We start from the raw sequence: 25,261 nt of genomic DNA on the forward strand, positions 1-25,261 counted from the left end.
ACAGAACACTGTAACAGGCTGCCCAGAGGGGTTGTGGAGTCTCCTTCCCTGGAGACTTTCAAAACCCGCCTGGATGCGTTCCTGTGTGGCCTGACCCAGGTTATCCTGCTTTGGCAGGGGGATTGGACTAGGTGATCTCTAGAGGTCACTTCAAACCCCTAACATTCTATGATTTTATGAAACAGATATTCCATTCCATATAATGTCATGCTCAGAAAAAAAGTGGAGAGAAGGGTATTTTTTGGGGGGGGGGAGGTAGCTGTTGTTCAGAGACTGGGTGGACCTCATTCTTCTTCTAGGAGATGTTGAGTGATTGCCTTTGCATTGCTTGTTCTATTTTTCTTTTCTTCATCTTTCCTTTCTCAATCCCTGAGTTTTCTTGCTCTTCCTCTTTCTATTCTCTCTCCTGTCCCCTTTTTCTTGGGAGGAGGGAAGTGAGCAAGGAGTTCTATGGTGCTTAAGGTGTGGGTGAGGAGTAAACTACAACATTAATTTTCACACACGGTTTTAGGAAATAAATAGTGGTGTCAGTTTTTTAATATATACCTAAATGCAACTTTGAGATTTACTTACAGTCATTTTTATCAATGCATTTTATACATACTAGAAAAATAGCCAACTATATCTGTTATCCAAATTTCATTTTTTCAATGTTCTATTACTTGCACCCAAAGTTAGTCAGTTTTCATAGTCTGTTTTTAAAATAATCAAGCTGCCAATAGTTTTCATGTTTAAAAATAAGATTCAAGGTAGCCTTATATTACACACAAGACAAACCAATACATATTTTATAAAATGGTTTAATGGATGCACGTATGTTTGATACAGTGATAATAAATTTACTGAATCTAATTATTCAGTGTTGTAAATGTTTTACTAAAGCATTGTGATTTACCTGGATGAATACACAGTCTTTGCCGAAATAATTATTTAGACTGAAACAGTGGCACATTAAAGAATGAAGCCAACAAGATCCGTCTGCATATTCTTTTTACATTATTCCAGCAAGAGAGACAACATGGTATAAAAAGTATATAGGAAATATTGTTCTTACCATAACCATCAAACTCTGTAAATTGTAAATACAAGTTCAAGTGGTTGAAACAGTCAAAGTCATAATAATTGTAACTAGTCAGAAATTACAGTAAGAAATGTTATCCGGTTACATATAGCTGTCAAAAAAATGCATTTCTTTCCTTGTCAGTTGATAATTCTTTTCCAACAAGACCGAAAAACTTTGGCAATTGCAGGTGTTGAAAACAATTTTCAAAGTTCAAGACAGTCACAGCATTTTCTTTGCAGGAGGTACACCAAGACTCAGAGGCTGTAAAAACTGTTTCCACGTGGAAAAAAGTGCAAATATCCTGCACAGATAGTTTTAGAAGCTGCTGGTACACCCATTTACTAACAGAATCTTTGCTTTCTTTTTGCATAGTTGACACATCACTGGGAATGTGACAGGGTGCGCTATTTTTGGCAAGAGCAAAAAAAAGTGATGCTTGTGTGAGCTGCCATGTGAGATATGCTGGATCCATGCAGAATTCAAGTAGAGGGCTGCTACCTGATGTTATTAGACACTGAATACTGATTTTGTTTTTGTTGAAGCAGTTCTGTAATAGCCAACAGCTTCTTAAGAACATGCTGTAGGAAAACCAAACAAATCAAATCAAAACAAAAAGAAACAAAAACCCCAGTACAACCCTACATTAGAAACTTGAAAATACCAAACCCCATCTTTCTTGAGAAGCATCTTCAACATTAACTTACCAGACTTAGAATTAGGTATTTTAAAGTGTATTTAGCCTTACACACACCACCATCCCCCAGTTCCAGTTCCCTGGTCACTATGGCATTACTTCAAAAGGCAACTGTAACACAATATGAAATTTATCTGTACTTAACCTGTTAAAACCAATCTATAAACCAAAAATCCATAGGCATTTTTCCCATGTGAAAGTGCAGAACTAGGCCAAGAAAATGAAAAAAACCCACAAACAAACATCAATGTGGCCAAAAAAAAAAAAAAAAAGGCGATAACGTAATTCATTTTTGCACAGGCAGAACCACCCTCTTTTAACTTTCTGAAAACCTGATCATTAAAATAAACCAAACACAACTGAATATACACATAAAACAGGCTGAGAAATTGTATTGCTAACACACTGGCAGGAGTTCAATCATTTTTTCATTATAGTAGAACTATGTTCAAGAAGGTGATCCTGAACCATTAGGGCACTTACAGGAGGAAAACAGGAAAAAAAAATATAGAGCTTTCTTTATGGAAACCCATGAGGATTAATTACTCCTCTGAAGTAGAAATGTAAGTGTATTGAGGAACCAATATCACATCTGTAACCATTAGGTACTTCAGATACAGGCCTTGTGAAAGAAACAGTATCCTTAAACTGTAACAACACATATTTAGTACTGAAAACTTCTACTATACTTCCTTGTCAGACTAGCCATCATTTTTGCTTTCTCAAAACTAGCAGTAGCTTTAAGTGAATTATGAACCTGAACATGACTGATTTTTTTTCTCATATGCCACTGAATAGATAAACTGTGATAGTTATCAAACTGTATTAGTTTTGAACTGCTGTAATGAAGCATTATCTCATTTTTTATTCCTTGAGATTTCTTCTGCCAAAGTTGACTAAAGGTAAATATATTTTTACCTTTTGCAAAATCACCATAAGAGTTCCCAGTAATCCTCTTATTTAAAAAACATTAATGTAAAAAAATGCAATTTTTGAGTAACATCTGCTGCCAAGAGAAACAAATATAGATTTATTGTCTATCTGGGTTTAAACTAAGACCTTCAAAGAATCAGGATATAGGAAGCTCAGTTTTAAACCATGAGATGAATTAGAAATCTGATTAGAAAATATATTTTTGAAACAATTCAGTTAGAAGCTATTATAAAAACTCTTTCTTCAAAAATGAGCCATGAAATAGTTTAAGCTGATACTGATTAAATTTAAGGAAGACCATCTCTAAACAAAAAGGCTTTCTGTAGTACAACTGTCCCTGTCCCCAAATTGTTCACATTAAAAAGGGAAGAATACTTAAATTATCTCCTGCACAGCACAGTATAGTAGTCAAGCATACCAAAACATATTACTGTGCAATAAGTAGAACTGCTGACCTGAAGTTCATCATAATTAGTAGACCATAGGCAAGTCTATTACTTTTGCAGTATTTTGAGAAAATGCATGAAATCATGTGAATTTTTTTTGCCTCTTAAAAATAAAAGTTTTCATAAAAGTTGTATAGAAGTTTAATAGTTGGAACAGAACACTCATTTGTAGTGTTTTCTAGAGATGTTTTCCATGTTTGTTTACAAATATAATAAATCAGGAAGCAGAAATGAAGTAGTGATAGAAAGCTAAAGAAAGTAAATGTATTTAGTTCTCAATTAGAAGCTCTAGATCCTAAAACTAGACTGTCAGGAGACAATAATTTCTTAGGTTTAGACTTCCTCTAGAAACTAAAAACTTCACCTGGAAACTAAAAACACACACACACACACGAAAAAAAAGAAATCAAAACAAAAAAAAGTCACCAAAAGCACAACCAAAATACCCCAACCTACTGCTTTAAAACATCTTTGGGTATCATTATATAAATAATTAGTTTTGAGCTTCTTCACCTTTACAACTATTAACCTCCTGGTGAAATGTACATATTATTTACCACTCATACTGCTGGACAGAAAAATTACAAAAGAATCACATTAAGCAATAACTCAAGACATGCTATCTGTACCTGTGATTTTTTTTTAACCATTGTAGTTTACCTGCATTACACCCCGCTCATTACTGAGTGTCCGAAGTTCATCAGAATGTGCAACACACATCTCATGCAAGGCTGCCAGATAACGAGATAAGTCTGTTCTAGAGTGTTCTGTAGTGTCTGGAAGCTCAGGAACATTCTTTAAGAAAAATTATGAGATCAGACTTAGAATGGTGAATAGTCAGACATAAAAGAAATTAAATTACAGTTCTATAAACCTACTAGCAATAGTTTTGATGCTGTAAGAAAGTACTGAAATGTTTTCCTTCATGTTTAAGTCTTCTGTCCATGTTATCTAATGCAAATTATATATTTCCTCCTCCTCACAAGCATCTATTTTATGAAGACATTTTAATTATGGTTACACATTTCACATATAGAGATTACTAAATATATATCAATTCTACTAGGAGGGTTCTATTAAAAGGTTTGATGTTGCTTATGCTACCTCTGAGCTGACCAGAAAGATATTGAGAAAAGAGATTTATATTATATTCTTCCTCAAAATGAAGGGGTTCCATCCATTAGGTGTTTTTTTAAAAAAATTAAATCAGACAATATCAGCAGCAAAAATGGACACAACCCCCTCCAAACTATCAAGTCAGTAAATCCACTAATAAAATAATGTAATTAAAACAGTAGACTAATCAGTTATTTTAAAACCAAATGGTTTTCAGAGTCCTCATGCATAATATGCCATTCAAAGAAAAAAACAGTATATCATAATATGCAGAAGTTGCTATTTAGCCAGAAAAAGGTGACATATGGCAATCCACACTTGAAAACTCTCATTCTTATATATTATCAAAGTAGTCTGAGATGTCTTCTAGGTCACTTTTAATGGATCAATTCAGGAAGTTAGGCACATTTCTTTCATCTTTATTTTTAAAACAATTTTTTTGTTTAAACATATACATATATACATAAATGAGCTCTTAAGTCTTGTTATAACTAAAATGGTAACATTTTCAAAGTGAACTGCAATTACTATTTTATTTTAAATGACAATATATGGAATTCACACAGTGAGACATTTGGTAATGTATAAATAAAATGGAACATAATATTTTTAAAAACTTCAAATTTTTTAATCTCAAGTCAAAACTATATGCCAAATTAAACTTAAGAATTTTTAAATTAAAAATATTTTTTTAAATATTGGTATTTTTGGCCAAAAGCCCTAATCCTTGAAAAAAAGTTCAAACAGATCTCATGTCTACGCAGTACTTAAGGGATAAAATCTTTCTAACAGGACATTTGATTGGTTTTAATTCTGTGCAACAGGCCAGCAATCTGCAGACCCTAAATATACATAAGAAAAATATTTCAGTAACAAGCTCTCTAAATTGTGTGGAAGCTGATGCATTTTTGAGCTAGTTTACAAGAACTGTAAAGAATTTTAAGTTACAGTGTTACTATACAACTTCCAATAATTTTTTTTAAACCACTTACCCCGAGTTCATCTAAGAACATGATCATGCGATGTTTATTACTCTTGATGAATGGATTTACCCCCTCCATATATGGTTCCTAGCAATTTTTAAAAGTATTTATTAGAACAATTCAATACCAATTTAATAGTCATACCTGAAGTGAACACATTGTAATGAGAGATAAATGACACTGCAAAACACAAATGTGTCACCTGGAGTGATTTTATTTTTTCAAGTGAATTTATAATGACTAGTGCACAACCAGTCAAAAGATTACTTTTTTTGTATTCCAGATGGATTCTGAAATTGTTTATATATGCATTGTGACATGAAATTCTAGATTTCTGAAATATTAAAGATTCTGAAATATTAAAGATGGACTTTTCACTGTGAGGGCGACAGGGCACTGGAACAGGTTGCCCAGGGAGGTTTTGGAGTCTCCTTTCCTGGGGACATTCAAAGCCCACCTGGATGTGTTCCTGTGTGACCTGCTATAGGTGACCCTGCTTTGGCAGGGGGGCTTGTACTAGATGATCTTTCGAGGTCCCTTCCAACCCCTTTCTATTATTCTATGTCTTTTTCTTCATTGCACTGGAGAAAATACTTGGAGAGGTAACATCAGGACCTAAGTGCCCTCCTTGTTCTTTCGTTAATGCTTACATGCATTGTTGTGAGTGTCAGACAAACGATAGTCTGAACTCGCTTTCTTTCATTATGCTTAAATCAACAGATTTTTATTGTTCAACCATGTTGTGACCTGGAAACCAGAATAGACCAATTGTTGCTGACATTCTTTTAGTGATGCAATAGAAATTTTATTAAAAGGTGAGGCTTTTTAGTGCAACTTGTAAAACTGATTTACAAAATTATATCAAGCAATATGAAAATTAATACAAATAAAAGGAGTGTTTCAAAATGCTGTACCAACAGAAAACACCAGTCTAAGCTATAAGTAGAGGAAAAGTGTGTATTTGTAGGGGGGAAGCCAGAGGTTGGTAGTTGTTAATTTGTTTCAGAATTAAAATATTTTCTATCCAGGCTGGAAGGTTAGTCACAATTAGTCTCAATTTGAAAGTGAATTATTACATATACTATATAAAAGAACATGGATGTGGAATGTATTTTGAGGTTCTGTACAGAGAAATGCCAAGATTACTGAAAGATGTCTCCTCATTCTGACATCAAATAATCAATGGAAATGCAAAAAGGCTCCCATCATCTACTTAAGGAAGTTGATACATCCTTCTAATCACAGATTTCTGATCTAGCATTTCTCAGTTGTTTTTTTGATGTGCATATTCCAGAAGAAAATTTACCCATTTTACCGTCACATGTTTTCATTGTGGAGGGATGGCTGCCTGCCTCTCCTCTTCCACTTTTACAACTCCAAAACCAACACCCATCTAGTTGACCAAGGGAATGTGGGTTTGGATTTTGGCAAAGCTTTTGATGCTGTCTCTCACTACTGTCTCTCTACAGTATCCTTCTGGAGGAAATGTGCTGACCACAGCTAGACAAGTCCATAATTGTAATTAGTTGACAGATTGGGCTCAAAGTATGGTCATTGGTTCATTAAATATTTTAACAGATCACTGCTGCTGTTCATACTAACAGATTAAAAATCATGTTATGTACAAAATAACTCATGTAAGTTTCTAGATTCAGCCAGACTTTATGCTACTGCTCTAGTTTAAATCAATGCTCTGTTGAGCTCCAACCGAAGAGGGTAGAAGAAACTGAAGGAACAAAGCCTCCTTGCTGGTGAAGACATCCAGGTCACACACATCAGAATTTGCACAAGAAAGCAGCAACATTTTTTAGTCTGTATTAAACAGGAACTTTGAAATGTATTGTAAATGCAGTTCTAGGCTGTTCTGTGTAAAATTAAATTCACCTTAGATCCAAATTCAACCAGATTTGCTAAATTCTGCACAGACTTGGCGACCAGTGTCAGCGTTCTTGCAGCAGTAGGGGAAGGAGAATCTGATAGGAATAGAAAGTAGACAGTTACTGGCTATTTCATTTAAAACTTTCAGTTGTCACGTGAAAGTTAAGCTCTTCTACAATTTGTTATTTATCATGGAATTAAATACTTTAAACAGTGTATCAGAAATGCATGTGGAAAATATCTCATGATCAAATAAACTTCTTTTGTTTTAGTAATTATGTTCACAAAAATATGAAAATGCATATCTGACTTTCTGTACTAGTTGCTTACAGAACAAAGTAAGCAAAATAAAGTGCCCCTCAGAAGTATAAGGTTAACAAAAGTTAAGTGTAAAGCCTTTTCACAAAAATAGAACAGATCTGTTAAAAGGGAGATTATTTTTTGTTAGAATCTAATAAAGTATTAAGTTTACCTTTTTTCTTATCTGTATATACCCATATATGCAGGTCCTGCATTGTTATGCAAATTAAACTTTAAATTATAAGGACCAGGAAAATAGACTAGACATTGCATGTAACTGTGGCTCGCATTTCCATGAAAGTATAGCTATTTACTGCAAAAATCAATGCTAGAAACTCCTGGTACAACTAGTTGTTGGAAAAAATTGCTTTAACTAAGAGATTAGTGTTAAGCATAGGGGATTTTGGTTTGCTTTTAAACAGCTATGGCCAAATCTGCCTTTCCACTTACAGGCCATTTAAGTGTACAAAATAGAAACGGCTAACATATAAACTCTAAATTTCACAGAGCTTCATAAGAATGTTATATACTCTTCACTGTATATGTTTTGATCCTCTGGATTTCTGCCTCTTTCTCCACTCAGCACTGCAATTAATTAAACAAGTTCCAACTTTTTAGGTACAACTGGAGCTTAAACTGAGGCACTAATCATAAAACAAATGTCAGTTGTTCATAGCATCTAATACTTAGTACTGTACATCCCTTGGAAGAAGCAATGTTGGAAAACATTACTAGCTTTAGAATGGGTAAGTTCAGGTGAAGAGAAGTAATCTAGACAAAGTGTATTCTTTCAAAAAAAAAATCAACTCAGTAGGTTGAAACAAAGGACTTAACTTTTTCAGTGACAGTTGTTGAGGTGACAGGACAGGCACGTGGCTGCTGAAACTGAACTCTATCTATACACCCAGCCTACAGAATATTTCCCTTTCCTGTCCCATTACAGCAAGGAAGTATGTTAGAAGATTTCAAAAGAAAAAAAGACCACTTCCTTTTTTTTACCCACCTCTAATAGCCCTATATAGAGTCTGTAAATTTACCTTAGCAAAAATTAAGATTATCTGAACTTCTAAACAGGACTAATATTAACAGAAAAGCTTAAAAAATATTACACAAATGTATGGATAAGAACTCAATTTACAGCTAAAGACACAGTGGTCTCAATATAGCCCCCAAGTTAGAAAATATGTAACTCACAAATCTGAAGATGATAAAAATACTAAAGAAAGGATCACCATATGCGAGGCCATGGTTGTTAAATGCTTTCCCCAAAGCATATATTAAATGATTAAGGAAAGAAAGGAACTTTTAGACTGATTCAGGTCTTCTCATTTCGCATAGCTCAAAGAGAGAGGACAGAAAACTTGCTATGTTGTCTGAAAAGCTGCCTATAAGGGCTAAAAAACAGAAGTTTTTTCCCAAAAAGATTTCTGACAGAAGTGATTTCTGATTTCTTATTTCCAAACCTACATTTCACAGGTAAAATTGAAAAGGTGTTAGAGAGGGAAGGAGGAAAAACAATGGCTAGTGAAAACCAAATGTCCTCTAGGTTGGGATGATCTTTGGCAAAAAAAAAAAAGGAAAAAAAAAGAGGGGGACAATAACAAAGATCAAGTATAACATATGCAAACTTTTAAAACTACAGAATTCAGATGTCTCAATATTTTAGTACTACTGTTTTCCAATCAGTAGTTTATGCCTTTCCTTTCTTCCTCCTAAAAGGGTATTTTGGGTTTGCAAGGCAAGGTTTTGATAGCAGGAGAGCTACAGGGGTGGTTTCTGTGAGAAGCTGCTAGAAGCTTTCCCGATATTGGATAGAGTCAATGCCAGCTGTCTCCAAGAGGGACCTGCTGCTGAACAAGGCCAAGCCATTCAGCGATGGTGGTAGCACCTCTGTGATACCATATTTAGGAAAGAGGAAAAAAACTTGCAGAGAACACAGCATCCAGATGGAAGAATGTGAGAAACAACTCTGCAGACACCAAGGGCAGTGGAGAAGGAGGGGAAGGAAGTGCTCCAGACACCAGAGAAGAGATTTCCCTGTAGCCTGTGGTGAAGACTATGGTGAGGCAGGCTGTCCCATTGCAGCCCATGGAAGTTAACAGTGGAGAAGGCCCCCAGCCTGTTGAGGTCTCCACGCTGGAGAAGGTGGATGTGCCCAAAGGAGGCTGTGACCCTATGGAGAGCCCACGTTGGAGCAGGCTCCTGGCAGGACCTATGAACCCATGGAGAGAGGAGTCCATGCTGAAACAGATTTGTCCTCCCACTGAGGAGGAAGGAGCATTAGAGATGATATGTGATGAACTGATCACAAACCATATTCCCTGTCCCCCTGCAGTGTTGGGGCAGGAGGAGATAGAGAAACTGGGAGTGAAGTTGAGCCCGGAAAGAAGGGAGAGGTGGGGGGACTGTGCTTTAAAATATAGTTTTTATTTCTCATTACCCTACTCTGATTTTGATTGGTAATAGACTCCTGATAAGCACAGTAACTGAAACAGTCAGGTGGGGGGTCTCACCCAGATGGAGCTATCAGTGAGTTGATGCCCCCAGCTAACTGGCCAACTATCAGCTAACGACTGTTGGACTGGGTGAGGGCTGGTGCAGACAATAGCTCCAGTCCTTACAGAGGGGGGACAAGATAGGCAGTATTCCTGGAGTTTGAATCATCCTCGAGACCGGTGGGAAACTCCAGGGTACACATTGACAAAGTTTGGATCAGCCACCACAGTGCCAGGAAACTTCAGGGTATATAAGGAATGCTGATGTGTTCCTTCATTGCTTCCTAGCACTAACCCACCTACTTGCACCAGACTGCTGCCCTGTCTAGGATCGGACCGCCACCCCAAGAAGAAAGATCATCAGATATTGCTGGATCCATGGATGGTGATATCTTTCTCTCTTGATACCTTTTTCTTCCTCCCTCTCTTTCTCTCTCTTTCCCCCTCTCTCTCTCTCCGTCTCTCAACATACTTGCTGTATCTTCACTGGGTTATTTCACTTTGGTTGTGTCCTTTGTCAAATAAAATTTTTGCTTGCACCTGACCCTTCGTGGATGGACTTTATTCTCGTGGGATCCAAATTATGTTACATCAACCACAGGGTGGATCATAACACCATGGAATAATCCATGGACTCACCATTAAAGCTTCACAACAAAGCCCCATGCTAACTATGTCAGATGTGACATGCCAACACCCAAATCATGCCTAAGAACTGTTTAGGAGAATGCTGTCTGATATCAACCAGAACCATGCTACCGATCAGTATAGCAATTTCACAATCCTGTTCTAGAAATCCTGTTGTATCAAACAGTCCCTGTCACATTTTTTCTTTACTGATAGAGATGCACTCTACAAAGAGAGCATAAAAAAATAGAGTAACACTTTTGTACTGGGCATGACCAGGATTGAGTTAATTTTCTTCATAGCAGCTCATAAAGAGCTGTTTTAGATTCTTGACCAAAACAGAACTGATAACACACTAATGTTATAACTTTTGCTGAACAGTGTTTACACAGCATCAAGATTGACTCTGTTTCTCACTCTGCCCCCCAGTGAATAGACCAGAGGGTATGCAATAGGCTGGGAGGGGACACAACTGGGCAGATGACCCAAACTAACCGGAGAGATATTCCATAGCATATAACGTCATACTCAGCAATAAAAAGGAAAAGAAGGGGGTTTATGGGTGTTAGCCATCTTTTGCTCAGGAACTGTCTGGGCATCAGTCTATCCATGGGAGGTGATATGATTGCCTTTGCATCACTTGTTTTGCTCCATTTACCCTTCACTTGTGAAACAATTATTTAATTTTGGGGGTTTTGTTTGGTTTATGTTGACCCCCAGGTTTTATTGTTTTAATTCTTCCTTCTCCTTCATTGGGAGACTCTGAAAGAAATTAGGGTTAAGAAGAGGGCCTACCAATTATGGAAAAAAGGGCTAACTACTCAGGAGGAATTTAGGAATATAGTTAAGTCATGTAGAAAGAAAATCAGAGAGACAAAGGCACAATGTGAACAGAATCTCGCCACTTCTGTGAAGGATAACAAAAAGTCCTTCTACAGATACATCAGCAGCAAAAGAAGGGGCAAGGAAAACATCCATTCTTTACTGGACACGGGTGGGAATATAGTTGTCAAAGATGAAGATAAGGCTGAGGTATTTAAAACCTTCTTTACCTCAGTTTTCAACAGAAAGACAGGTTACCCTGAGGACAGATGGCTTCTGGAGCTTATAGAAGGTGACAAGAATCTAAACAGCCCCCCTGTAATCCTGAAGGACACAGTCAGTGACCTACTGAGATGCTTGGATCCCCACAAGTCTATGGGACCGGATGGGATCCACCCAAGGGTGATGAGAGAGCTGGCAGAAGAGCTCGCCAAGCCTCTCTCTATCATCTATCGACAGTCCTGGCTCACCGGGGACATCCCAGATGACTGGAAATTGGCGAATGTCACGCCAATCCACAAAAAGGGCCGGAAAGAGGACCCAGGAAACTACAGGCCCGTCAGCCTGACCTCAGTGCCTGGCAGGGTCATGGAACAGATCATCCTCAGTGCAATCACACAGCACCTGCAGGATGGGCAAGGGATCAGACCCAGCCAGCACGGGTTTAGGAAGGGCAGGTCATGCCTGACCAACCTGATCTCCTTTTATGATCAGGTGACCCGACTGGTGGATGAAGGGAGGGCTGGGGATGTGGTCTACCTGGACTTCAGCAAAGCGTTTGACACCGTCTCCCACAGCATCCTCCTGAAAAAGCTGGCAGCCCGCAGCTTCGACAGGAGCACCCTGTGCTGGGTTAAGAACTGGCTGGAGGGCCGGGCCCAGAGAGTGGTGCTGAACGGGGCTGCATCCAGTTGGCGGCCGGTCGCTAGTGGTGTCCCCCAGGGATCAGTGTTGGGCCCAGTTCTGTTCAATATATTCATTGATGATTTAGATGAGGGGATTGAGTCCATCATCAGCAAATTCGCAGATGACACTAAGCTGGGGGGGAGTGTGGATCAGCTGGAAGGCAGGAGGGCTCTGCAGAGGGACCTGGACAGACTGGAGAGTTGGGCTGATTCCAATGGGATGAGGTTCAACACGGCCAAGTGCCGGATCCTGCACTTCGGCCACAACAACCCCATGCAGTGCTACAGTCTGGGGACAGAGTGGCTAGAGAGCAGCCAGGCAGAAAGGGACCTGGGAGTCTGGATTGACAGGAAGCTGAGCATGAGCCAGCAGTGTGCCCAGGTGGCCAAGAAGGCCAATGGCATCCTGGCCTGTATCCGGAACAGCGTTGCCAGCAGGTCCAAGGAAGTGATTCTGCCCCTGTACTCAGCGCTGGTGAGGCCACACCTCGAGTACTGTGTCCAGTTCTGGGCCCCTCAGTTCAGGAAGGATATTGAGGTCCTGGAGCAGGTCCAAAGGAGGGCAACCAGGCTGGTGAAGGGACTCAAGCACAGACCGTATGAGGAGAGGCTGAGGGAGCTGGGGCTGTTCAGCCTAAAGAAGAGGCGGCTCAGGGGAGACCTCATCGCTCTCTACAACTACCTGAAAGGAGGGTGTAGCCAAGTGGGGGTTGGTCTCTTTTGCGAGACGACTTTCAACAAGACAAGAGGGCATGGTCTTAAGTTGTGCCAGGGGAAGTTTAGGTTAGATATTAGAAAGGATTTCTTTACGGAGAGAGTGATCAAGCATTGGAATGGGCTGCCCAGGGAAGTAGTGGATTCTCCATCCCTGGAGATATTTAAAAAGAGACTGGATGTGGCACTCAGTGCCATAGTCTAGCAACCGCAACGGTGGTTCAAGGGTTGGACTCGATGATCTCTGAGGTCCTTTCCAACCCAGCCAATTCTATGATTCTATGATTCATCCCACTGAGGGTGAGGAGGGAAGTGAGCAAGAGACTGTGTGGTGCTTATCTGCCTACTGGGGTTAATCCACAATAATTTTCTTAACATTCACTTTTTTTTTTTGTTACTTTAAAAGAACACATTGGGAATAAACCCTGTCTAACCTTTGAGGGTGAAAACCATATGCTGGCTGCCTTAGGGAAAATGTCAATCAGTTGATACTGATAACATGACTAAGTATTATTTCAGTCTGAAGCATTATCACCTGAGATGATATTAAACATCCTTGGGTTCAGGATAGCAGGACAAATCAGTCGAAGAAAAACAAAGCCACTGAAATGGAAAATAAATATTTTGTTCAGTAATTAAGTTAAAGACATAATGTAAAATTATTTAGTCTTTAAGCATTTAGGTCAGTGTGGAAATATTTTTAAAATAGATGACAAACAGCCTGGGCTCCATTAATATGTTTGTTAATTAAGAATGTCTTGTTATGATTTCAACTATGATAAAAATTGAAATAAAAACAGGAGTATTGATTTCCCAATTAGGGTGAACCTCTGAAACCACCTGGGAAAAGCTTAACTGTAAAGCCATACTGAAACCTGAAGTCTAAGATCATACTGGCTTTAAAAAGGAGGAGCACTTTGCCTCCTGCCTCCTACAAGTGTTCCACTGTCTACTACAGCAAGTAATTAATCGTGTAGCCACTCACTTTCCCAAGTCAACACAAGAAGAGCAAGAGTGTAGTCCGAATGGAACCTCCCTTTGGGCAGCAACTTGGCCTTAGATCATCTTGAATCAATCCATATGAAAATGTGTAAGAGATGTGTCTCTGATACCCTTAAACCCCCAATACAATTTAGAACAATAGTGTCAAAGATTTGTCAAAGATTTTTTTGACTTGCACTGGCAACTGATAGTATTAAAGGACAAACTATTCAATTGATTTATGAATACAGACTGGAGTATTTGTACTCAGTGCCAGTTAAGAGGAGCCAGGTTCAGTAGCCTGCATCATTTTTACAGAGGCTCTGGAATATTTCAACATGATTGGGCTGAAGCAGAGAAATGAAGCAAAACTGGAAAAGCACAGAAGTCTATTTTCAGAAATGAACACTGTGTTGATTCCAAGTAATCAGCACTGGGAGTCTTCATTGACGCAGAGAACTATAAATTCCAGTGCAGACATTACCTCAGTGAAGCCTAATGACAGTCCAGTCACTTTTCTGAGAAGGTATTAGTTTGTTTAACATGTTATGTCTGCATTTTAATGGACATTAATTTTAGCACATGTAAGATTTTTCCAATAATTAACACAAACTACAGAAGAGTCCCTGGATAAAGCATGGTCCTCCCAGATGGCATATGGCAGGAACATCATCTTCAGAGGTCACTGCTCTCCAGAGGTATCACAAAGGTTAACTATCACTTTAAGAGAAGTTTTTCTCTTTCTCAGCATGAAAAAGGAAATCAATATTTTAATTAGTTTGTAAAAATTAACAAAATACAAGTAAATTAAAAATGGAAACTTATAAGTATAGCTATACTGACCTCTATACTACACCTCTAGCAAGGCTCCAACAGCATGACTAAGAATCTAGCAAGCTCTCAATCATTTACGGAGATATCATGCCCCAGTACCATAATAATCTTAAATATTCTTGTAACCTACATACCTACATAAGTACTATAAAGTTTTGGCACTAAAAGAAAAAATAGATAACCACGCTGAAGTATAACAGTACTAAGACACTGAAAGATTATTTTCAGCATAGAATAAACTGACAAGTAACTTACCTAACAACTCTTGTTCGCATTGTGGTATTAGTTGGCCACTTGTTTTGAACAGACTTCTGCAAGCATCCATAAATATATCTCAGTGTCCTGCAAAAATAATAGCTAATTAATAATTTCATTTTAAAAATTCACTGAATTAAAAAAGCTGGTCATAAAGGATCCAGTTCAGCCTCCTGCTTATTGCAGAACTATTATCAATGATAGGTTTATAATTCAGACATAAGCTTTAAATTAATTTAAAATCTGCTATAACAGTTCATTTACAAATGGCAAAGAAAGTCCTTGACTAATACATTATTCTATTTGTGCAGGTAAAATTCTGGTTATTTACATGTGGATTAAATGTTTTAAAATACTTTTTTTGCTATTTCTTAGGTAATGTTTCCTTTTAAAATTGAAAAAAAATGATGGTTTGGTGGCTTTTTCTCTTTGATTTTTCCACTTTTGAACTGAATGAATAACAATTTGTGTATCCATAAACACAGGTTAGGTGTTTAAAATAGCTAAGTAATAGTCCTCTCTTATCAAAACATGGGAGCACTCTGGTGTATTTCAGAAAATGTTAAGAGATGTACCATATACTTAAAAGAATTAATCTTTTAATGCAAACATTGCCATCATTGACACAAAAGAAACTTCTGTGCTATTCTGCCATTCTGTGGTGGGTTGACTTCAGTCAACAGCTAAGCCCCCATCCAATCACTTCCTCACTTCCCCTCAGCAGGACAGAGGAGAAAATCAGAAGGGCAAAAGTAAGAAAAACTCATGGACTGACATAAAGGCAGTTTAATAGGTGAAACAAAGCTGTGCACACAAGCAAAGAAAAATAAGGGATTCATTCACAACTTCCCACTGGCAGATAGGTGCCCAGTAACTTTCAGGAAAGCAGGACTTCATCATATCTAATGGTTACTTAGGAAGACAAATGCCATAAGTCCAAATGTCCCTCCTTCGTTCCCTAGCTTTTATTGCTGAGCATGACATCATATGCTATGGAATATCCCTTTGCTCAGTTTGGGTCAGCAGTTCTGGTTGTGTTCCCTCCCAGCTTCTTGCACATCACCAGCCTAATTGCTGGGTGGGAAGGGAAGCAGAATGGGGAGGGAAAAAACCCCACTCCTGTTCAGACAAAACATAGGTGTGTTATCAACAGAGTTTTAGTCACAAATCTAAAACATATGACCATACAGGCTGCTGCAAAGAAAATTAACTTCATCCCAGACAAAACCAGTACAAATCTCCACCCCTTATTCCATACCATTTGCATCATTCTTGGGTCCTACACTATTCAGTATATCCTCATCAACCACCAATCCACCACCCTTCCCATCCTTCAGTATAAATACAGATATTAACCCCTTAATCTATGGGCTCCTCCCATGAAGTGTACATAAAATGTCCACTGAGTTCATTTAGTCTGTGACTTGGGCTCCATCTGTTACAGTGGTCACTCCTGAGGTGGTGGTGTTATGTGGAGATATTGGGCACCAAAGACAGCTCAGGTTGGCTCACTGCTGCACTTTCCCAGCTTCTTGAAAAGCTCATCCACTGTTCAAGTGGCTCCTGTTATAGTACTTCTTATAGCATATGACTCAAATTATGGGTTACAGGAGTTTATATATTCATTACAATATTTGTGGGCATAACTGCTCTGGTATGGACATATCTGCATACAAGTCACAGTCCCTTCACAGGGGTGTACCTGCTCTAGTATGGACTTAGCCACAGATTAAAGTAACTTTGATTCCAGATCATACTGGAGTTCCTCCATGTCCAGCACTCAGACATGGCATGACTTTATTCAGGCCATGATAGTCCACTATTAGTCTCCACTCTCTGTCAGACTTTTGCAGTCCATATGGAACTATTCAAGGGTGATAGAGTCTTACTGATCACGTCTTGACTCTCCAATTGGTGAATTAGCTCATGGATAGGAAACAGAGATTTTTGGTTGGTGCAATATTGCCACTGGTTCCATGTCATGGTAGCAATTGGCACCTGCTGCCCTTCAACACACAGCAACCCCACAACAGAAGGGTCCTGTAAGAGGCTGAGCAAGGTAGACAGCTGTTCAATCTTCTCTGCATCCATGGCAGCTACACCAAAGGCTCACCAGTACTCTTTTTGGTTCTTGATGTGCACTCTCCTGAAACTCTATCCTCAGGATACATGGAGCCTTCAGGCCAATCACAGTAGGATACTTCTGCTACTTATCTCCTGTAAGGCTCACCACAGCCTCGAACACAGACAACTGTGGGGATCCCCTTACCACTCCAGAAATCCAGATGGGTTCCATGCCCCAATATTCAGGTGACATTAGGGTACACTGTGTACCCATGTCCACCAAAGCCTTATACTCCCATGGGGCTGATGTACCAGGCCATTGAATCCTCACAGTCCAAGAAACCTGGTTGTCCCTTGACTCTGACTGGAAAGAGGCAGGACCCCTCTCTCTGTGGTTGGAGCATTTACTACCCAACTCCTGTAATTGCAAACCAGAAAGTCTTTCATTAGGATCAGGAGGATCAGTCCTTCTACTGTGTCTAGGGAATTGCTCAACAGCAACCAGAACAGTCATTTTCCTTGGATGAAGCATTTTTGAATGCTGTTTTTCCTTGCGATTCACATATGTAGCCTTCTAGGTTTGAGGTAGGTGCAATGATCCATTTCCTCACATCTTCCCTGTGGTTGCAGAGCTAGAATCAGAGGGTGGCATATGGCATGCTCCCACAATTCCCTTTCCCTTGATCAGAGAAAGGCTGATTTCATATGGCACTCATGATAGCTGAGAAACCAGACTGTAGAGGTAAAGAAAAAGACACATTCTCTTCAAGTTGCTAGAACTGTTGGGGCAGTTTCTCCACAGCTGAAACACAGGATTGTAGGGTCAGGGAGGAAGAGAGGTTCTTTTCAGAGCAACAGAAGGAAGGCCAGTTTTTGTACAGTTTGTGCCTCTATCTCTGTCCATTCCATTACCACCAGGGTGCTAGAGTACAATGTTGGTGCATTACGAAATTCTGCCTCATGGACCACAAACACTGGACTTCATCTGAATCTTTGGGGGCCTGGTTATTTTCCAGTTTGCTGTCACCTCCATCACATCTTATTCCCTCAGATACTGAATACCTCCCTCAATTGTGGTCCACTTGCCTTGGAAGTTTATAAGACCTTCCTTGAGGGCATACCTTGCCTTCAGACTTGACAGAAGCTATTTCCAAAGGCTGTGGATTGTTGTCCCTCTTTCAGTCCTTTTGTCGATTCCATGGTCCCTTGCTAGGGATCCCAGCTGTTGCTGATCTCTACCTTCTAATTCCTGACTGTTGGCCCCAATATTTCAGCACTGGAGCAATGAGGTGATAATTTGCTCATCTGGATGGTGTCAATAATCTTTTCACATTTCTCAAAGCTTGTTCAAGGACAGGGACTGGGCAATTTCTAACTCATTTATGACCATTTATGATTTTGGTCTCTTCCCTCACCTGGTCTTGTGAGTGCTCTGTTGCAGAACAGGCTGCCTTTTCTTCCTCCTGCTCTCCCCTTGGGAGGACTTTCTTGCTCCCTTAGAAAATGAGTGGACCTATGCTTCAATTGTTTCTTCTTGACTATAAGAACAACTGTTATAGTTGAGGGTTGAGTGTCTGGCTTAGCTACAGTCTGTTTGCATGTCCTCAGATTCAGAGACCCTTTTGAGTGAAGCATTCAAGTGCTGAAAAGAGTTTCAGTAGGGATAGAGAAGACCCCAGCACAGTGCTAGAAGATGTGTCTTTGATGTAGACAAGGCATCATTTCAAGTGTTCTGTTATTTCAATAGCATTCCATGCCTGTTCAGGTTTCAAGTCCCACAACATTACAGGGGGATAACACTCTAGGTACTTCCCCAACTTCTCACACACACCTTGCCACACCATGACCCATGTGACTCAGGGCACATCTCTGTATGGCATTCCAAATCAGTCAGTGACCCTTTGAAAAGGTGGAATTAGATTTGTCATGGTTTAACACTGGCCTGGAAATTAAACTGAATAATATATGCTCTCTATTAATCCCCCTCTCCTCCCCGATAAAGAAAGGAGAGGGAATAAGGCAGAGAGACTTATGGGTTGGAAATTAAACTACACAACTTTAATGAAACAGTAATGATAAATAGGGAAAATTTCTAAATATATATAAATATACAGGAAAATTGATACCATGTTCCTCCCCCCTTTTCCCCAGTAACTTTCACATCACCACCAAGGCTGCAGGGCAGTGCTGGGAAAGTCCAGGCTGGACTCCTGGAGTCAGCAGCAATAGGGAGCTGGAGGGAGGAACACACAGATATGGGCTGGCACGGATCAGGACCACAGGCAGATGAACAGACGGAATCCTCCCAGGATGGCGAAGCAAACAGAGACAGGCGAAGAAGGGGAAGCAGGAAGGGAAGAAAAGGGGTTTTACCCTCATGATCTGTCAAATTTATACTGAGTATATCATGTATGGGATGGAATACTCTGTTTGGTCAATTTTGGCCATCTATATTGTTCGTTCCTCCCCAAAGGAGGGCTGCAGGTGGGACCTTTTTACTCCTTCTCTCCTTCTGGAGGGCAAAATGTTCCTCAGAACTGAGCAGTGTCCTTGGCTCTGCACACCAGTCTCCAGCTGTAACTATAAACATCGAGCGTTATCAGTCCCAGAAGCAGACACTGTCTGAGAAACATGCTGTTACTTTCAGCAAGTGCAGCTACTTACAAGAGACTTAGCTGAAAGCAAAAATACAAGACAGAAAATTACCTTTATTCTGGCCCAAACCAGGACAAGATTCATGACATACCTATATAAGCATAATGGTTACACAAGGATGTTCCAGAAACTGAAGAGCCATTGTAACAAAGCAGGAAACATCTACCTCTGAGGAGAAGAAAGAGGAGGTGCCATTCTTCATTTTCCCCACAAAATGACTCCCAGAAAAGAAGAGGAAAAGGGTATAATTGTTAATTGTCTCTGAGAATTGGTTCCCAGGTGATGTATACACGTGGAATTGAAAATACAAAATATGTCTCTTGAATCACTTTTTTTTTTTCTCTTCTCTCTTCCTGCTTGCAATTAACATATGTTTACCTCACCGTATGCCTGACAGACACCTAAAAGATAAGATTGCTTATCAGGTCGCCTCCTGGTGCATGGTGGAGATAAAAACTATGAAGGTAGCAAGACACCAAAAGACAAAAAGATAAGGATGACTCATCTCCGGGAAGTCTGGAAATCTGTATGTATCAGGGACTTATGCAATAAAGGGACCCCTCTTTCTTTTGGGGTATAAAAAACCCTAGGAAAAAAAGGAAAAAGCAGCAGCTTCTTCTAGGCGCCCCCTTCTCTCGGCACTTCAGTTTCCAGCTACGAGGCAGACACAGCGGAGGAATGGAAAAGCGGCAGAAGCGATGGATCCTTCACAAACGACTAAAGCCTGAGGCCAGGGCCAGCGCAGACAGTGACAAAAAAGAGGAGTGAAAATATGTGAGAAACAATTCTGTAGACACCAAGGGCAGTGAAGAAGGAGAGGGAGGAGGTACTCCAGACACCAGAGCAGATTCCCCTGCAGCCCGTGGTAAAGACCATGGTGAAGCAGGTTGTCCCCCTGCAGTCCATGGAGGAGGAGATATCCACAAGCAGCCCGTGGAGGACCCCACACTGGAGCAGGTGGATGCACCCAAAGGAGGCTGTGACCCCATGGAGAGTCTACACTAAAGCAAGTTCCTGGCAGTACCTGTGATTCCATGGAGAGGAGCCCATGCTGGAGCAGGTTTGCTGAAAGAAAATGTGATGCAATGGGGGACTCACACTGGTGTAGTTCTTGAACTGTAGCCCATGGAGGGATCCACATTGGAGAAGTTCATAAAAGAGTGTCTCCCATGAGAGGGATCCCATGCTGGAGCAGGGGAAGAGTATGAAGAAGAAGGAGGTGCAGAGATAATGTGTGATGATCTGACCACAACCCTCATTCCCCAGTCCCCTGTGTTTCTCAGGGGAAGGAGGTAGAGAAAATCAGGAGTGAAGTTAAGCTTGGTGCCCTGGTTTGAGCCAAGATATAACTAGTTTTCTTCCTTATAATTTTGCTTTCAGCTAAGTTTCTTTTAAGTAGCAGCACTTGCTGAAATTAACGTCACATTTCTCAGTTAGTGTCTGCTTCTAGGACTGATAACACTCAATTTTTATAGTTATGGCTAGAGAATGGTATGCAGAACCAAGGACACTGCTCAGTTCTGAGAAACATCTTATGCTCCACAAAGAGAAAGGGTATAAAAGGGCCACACCTGCAACTTTCCTTTGGGGGACGAGTAGAGTACACAGGTGATCAAAATTAACCAGAGTATTCCATCCTATATGCATCCTACTCAGTAAAAATCTGAGGGATCACGAGGGTCAAGCCTCTCTTTGTCCATGGACAGCGTCCTGGGAGGATTCTGTCCATTTGTCTGCCATAGGTCTCAATCCATGCTCTCCTGAATCTGTGTGTTCCTGCCTCCATCTCCTGTCTGCTGCTGATTTCAAGAGCCCAGGTGGGACTTTTCCAGGGCCTGCCCTGCAGCTTCGGGGGTGATGTGAGCATCATTGGGGAAGTATGAGATATAGGTTTTGTATATATTTGTATATTTCATTATTTTTTTTCAATGATTACTGATTCATTAAAGCTGTATAGTTTAGCTTCCAACCCATAAGTCTCTCTCCCTCATTCTTTCTCTTCCCTTTTTGGGAAGAGAGAGGGGTTAATAGAGAGCATCTGTCATTCATTTATTTGCTGGCCAGTGACACCCAGAAAGAAGGGAAGGGTGGGGGGAAGGTGTTTTAAGATTGGGCTTTATTTTCTGTCACAGTTTAGCAGTCAGGGTGAACCAAAAACCAAAGCTCAGAATTGCTCTATATTACCCTCCTCCATCCTTTCAAGGGAAGATAAAAGGGGAATAAGGAAGAGAGACTTAAAAGTTTGTAAGAGAACAGCAGAAGAGCAGGCCTGCGTAGGATAGAGAAATTGTGTGAAACTGCCTGACGCTGAAGGAGAACAAAGAGCTGTAAATAACCTAAGGAATTTGCCATCTGGACGATGTTATGTCCTGGTACCAGGTGCCTCCAGTGGGAATGGGTAGATAAGGCTTTATATTAGTGGAAAAAGCACTATGAGGTGCAAATTGTAGATCAATCAATAGATATCGGGATACTATCTAAATGTAGCGAACCATACAATAAACTGATTCTGATTGTGCAGCAATCGGTGTCTGTGCTTCATGTCTTCTGTCAGAAGTTGGAAATTAAAACTGGAACAGGTTTACTGGAACAGGGAAAGGACAGTAACACATGGGAGAAGGAACAAATATACACAAATGTACAAAACCCAATCTTGACAATTGCAGGGATAGGTGTCTGAGGGCTCCTTGCAGCAGGGCTGACTCGGGAGAGGAGTCCACGGCTCTTCCCAGAACCTGATAGATGTGGATTCTCAAAAGCATATGGCAAGCTGATGGAAAAGCAATGAACTCTCCAAAACCTCTGAGCACAGCAGGTCAGCAAGGAAGAAGGAAGCAGAAAAAGGGAGTCAGGTTTCTAGTACTCTGGTCCTCTTGGCTTTTATAGAGTATGGCGGGAAATGGGAGGGAATCCTGACCCTTCTTTGTTCTGCCTGCCCTCTCATATCCTTCAGGGTCCTAAAGACTCTCTATTTAGGTCCTAGTATTGGTACCAAAATATTCGCCTGGTCCACTCAAACCGTAATATTCCACCCCTTATTCCATACCGTTTCTTGCCATAATCAATCACTGGGCTACAAACTGTCATTTATACAACAATTTGTTGAGTCCAGGCTGTGGATCTTCATCATGGCAGTTTCTCAAGGCAGGACAGATGGTATAGGGTTTGTCGGGGTTAATGTCTTTGTGCTGCAAGTTTATCCTGAGACTCTTGGATGCCACTATACTATCCTAGAGAAAAACACTTGAACTTATTGCTATTATACAGTAATTAAAACTATAAAATCTGAAGCTAAATGCTCTCAAAGTTCCCCTGTAGTACGCACTGGACTTCACCATCGTCCTGCAATACCCACCAAGTCTGTCCAGGACCCTGAACAGAGAATCCCATGGATAGGTTTGTCTTTGCCCAAAGCAGGATAGACCCAAACAGTTTTTCCCATCAGGTTTGTTTTGCACACAACGGAGACTTTATCCCTTTCCACTGTATGTGAAAGGTCTGATTGGGCAGGACCAGCTTGACTGACAGACACTGTGGTGATAACTAGCCAGGTGGCTTGTGCCAAATGCTTATCCCAGTTTTTAAAAGTCCCACCACCCATTGCTTTCAGGGTGGTATTCAGCATGCCACTGTAGCATTTAATTTTCCCAGAGGCTGATGCATAATCATTATCCAATTTGATCCTCTCTGGCGTACCATGCTGACACAACACTTGCCTTTCAAGCCCCAGAATAGTATTATGGGCAGTGGCATGAGGCACAGGGTATGTTTCCAACCACCCAGTGCTTGCTTCAACCATTGTGAGCACATAGCACTTTCCTTGGTGAGTCTGAGGGACTGTGATGTAATCAGTCTGCCAGGCCTCTCCATATTTGTATTTATACCAATGTCCCCTGTACCACAAAGGTTTTAATTGCCTGGCTTGTTTGATTGCTGCACATATGTGGTAGTTAAACAATTTCAAACACTTTGAAAGCACATGGATTCGAAATCGCGAGTGCAAAAATTAAAAGAGGACCGTGTGTAAGCTTCTTGGGAGTGGAAATCACAAACACCTACGTTACCCCCCCGCAGATGAAGATCCGTCGGAACGTCAAGACACTCCACGATATGCAGCAATTAGTGGGGTCCCTGCAATGGCTCCGTAACATAATCCTGATCCCTCCTGAAATCATGGCCCCCCTGTACGATCTTTTAAAAGGAAAGAACCCGTGGGAGCAAAAAACTTTGACACCAGAAGCAATGAGCTCTCTCAATTTCATCGAGCAACAGATGTCCTCAAGCACACTCGCCAGGTGGAACCCGAACATACCACTTGATCTGTATGTGCACTTCACAAAAGGAGGGGGAGTAGGAGCCCTGGCCCAGGGCTCTCCCAAAACAGCCAAACCAGTACAATGGATAGTCCTAGGAAAACCATCACGTGCGTTCTCTCCAGGACTTGAGTGCCTTGGTAGCCTCATCATGAAAGGCAGGAAATTTGCCCTAAGACACCTAGGCATCGAACTTGCCAGAATATACCTACCCTTCCGCAAACAGGTCCCAGCACAATCAGTGGCAATGTCAGAGCATCTAGCCATAGCCCTCCTTGGATTTGGAGGAGAAGTTCGATATGCCACAAAGCCCCCCTGGACCCAAATGCTGGCAATTGTCGACATGGACCTCCCGCTGAAGATCATGGACCGGCCTCAGCCGGGACCAACGGTCTTCACAGACGCGTCCTCAGTGACCTCAACCGCGGCGGCAGTATGGCAATCGAGAGGAGAATGGCACTGCGTTAAAATGACCGATCGTGCTCTCTCAGTCCAACAGCTAGAAGCGTCGGCCGTAGTGCTAGCGTGCGGACTGTTCCCAACAGAACATCTCAACATAGTAGCTGATTCAATGTTTGTGGCCAAACTTTGCCTGGCCATGTCTGGGCCCGGTGTGTCAACATCTACAGTAGCTCTAATGCTAGAAGAAGCGCTTCTTTCCCGAGAAGGCACTATATCGGTCATTCACGTCAACAGCCACAGCCCAATTAAAGGGTTCTTCCAGATCGGCAATGACAAAGCAGACGCCGCTGCAAAAGGACTGTGGACATTGAGAGACGCCCGTCAGCTACACGAGTCTCTCCACATTGGAGATAAAGAGTTGGCGAAGAAATGCGGGATTTCAGTCACTGACGCAAAACACATCGTAGCTACATGTCCCTACTGTCAGAAAGCACCACTGTGGTCCAGTGGAGTGAACCCCAGAGGTCTCAAAGCCTCCGAAGTGTGGCAAACAGATTTTACACTCTGCCAGTTGCTGAAACCTAGAGCATGGCTAGCGGTAACCGTGGATACATATAGTGGAGTGATCGTAGCCACTCAGCACCTTAAGACTGACTCCAAAGTGACTATCCAGCATTGGCTGACAGCTATGGCATGGCTCGGCATTCCTAACCAGATCAAAACAGACAATGGCCCAAACTTCGTGTCCAAATCTGTACAGACTTTCATCCAGAAGTGGGGC

The 25,261-nt window shown here is 40.9% G+C and overlaps 1 protein-coding gene across 1 annotated transcript in view; it reads right to left on the reverse strand.

Annotated features, from left to right (window-relative positions):
• Positions 1 to 759: 759 nt before the first annotated feature.
• Positions 760 to 25,261, reverse strand: part of LOC103536996 (ras GTPase-activating protein 1) — a 168,049-nt gene continuing 143,547 nt past the window's right edge. The window contains exons 20-25 of the mRNA XM_030468314.1: positions 15,047 to 15,133; positions 13,512 to 13,579; positions 7,120 to 7,208; positions 5,245 to 5,322; positions 3,797 to 3,931; positions 760 to 1,641 (exon numbers count right to left, since the gene is read on the reverse strand). Coding sequence (XP_030324174.1) covers positions 1,558 to 1,641; positions 3,797 to 3,931; positions 5,245 to 5,322; positions 7,120 to 7,208; positions 13,512 to 13,579; positions 15,047 to 15,133 — 541 coding nt within the window. The 3' untranslated portion in view covers positions 760 to 1,557. The remainder of the gene's footprint in view (positions 1,642 to 3,796; positions 3,932 to 5,244; positions 5,323 to 7,119; positions 7,209 to 13,511; positions 13,580 to 15,046; positions 15,134 to 25,261) is intronic.

This window comes from Calypte anna, chromosome W, assembly GCF_003957555.1.
Source record: "Calypte anna isolate BGI_N300 chromosome W, bCalAnn1_v1.p, whole genome shotgun sequence".
Classification (NCBI taxonomy): domain Eukaryota; kingdom Metazoa; phylum Chordata; class Aves; order Apodiformes; family Trochilidae; genus Calypte; species Calypte anna.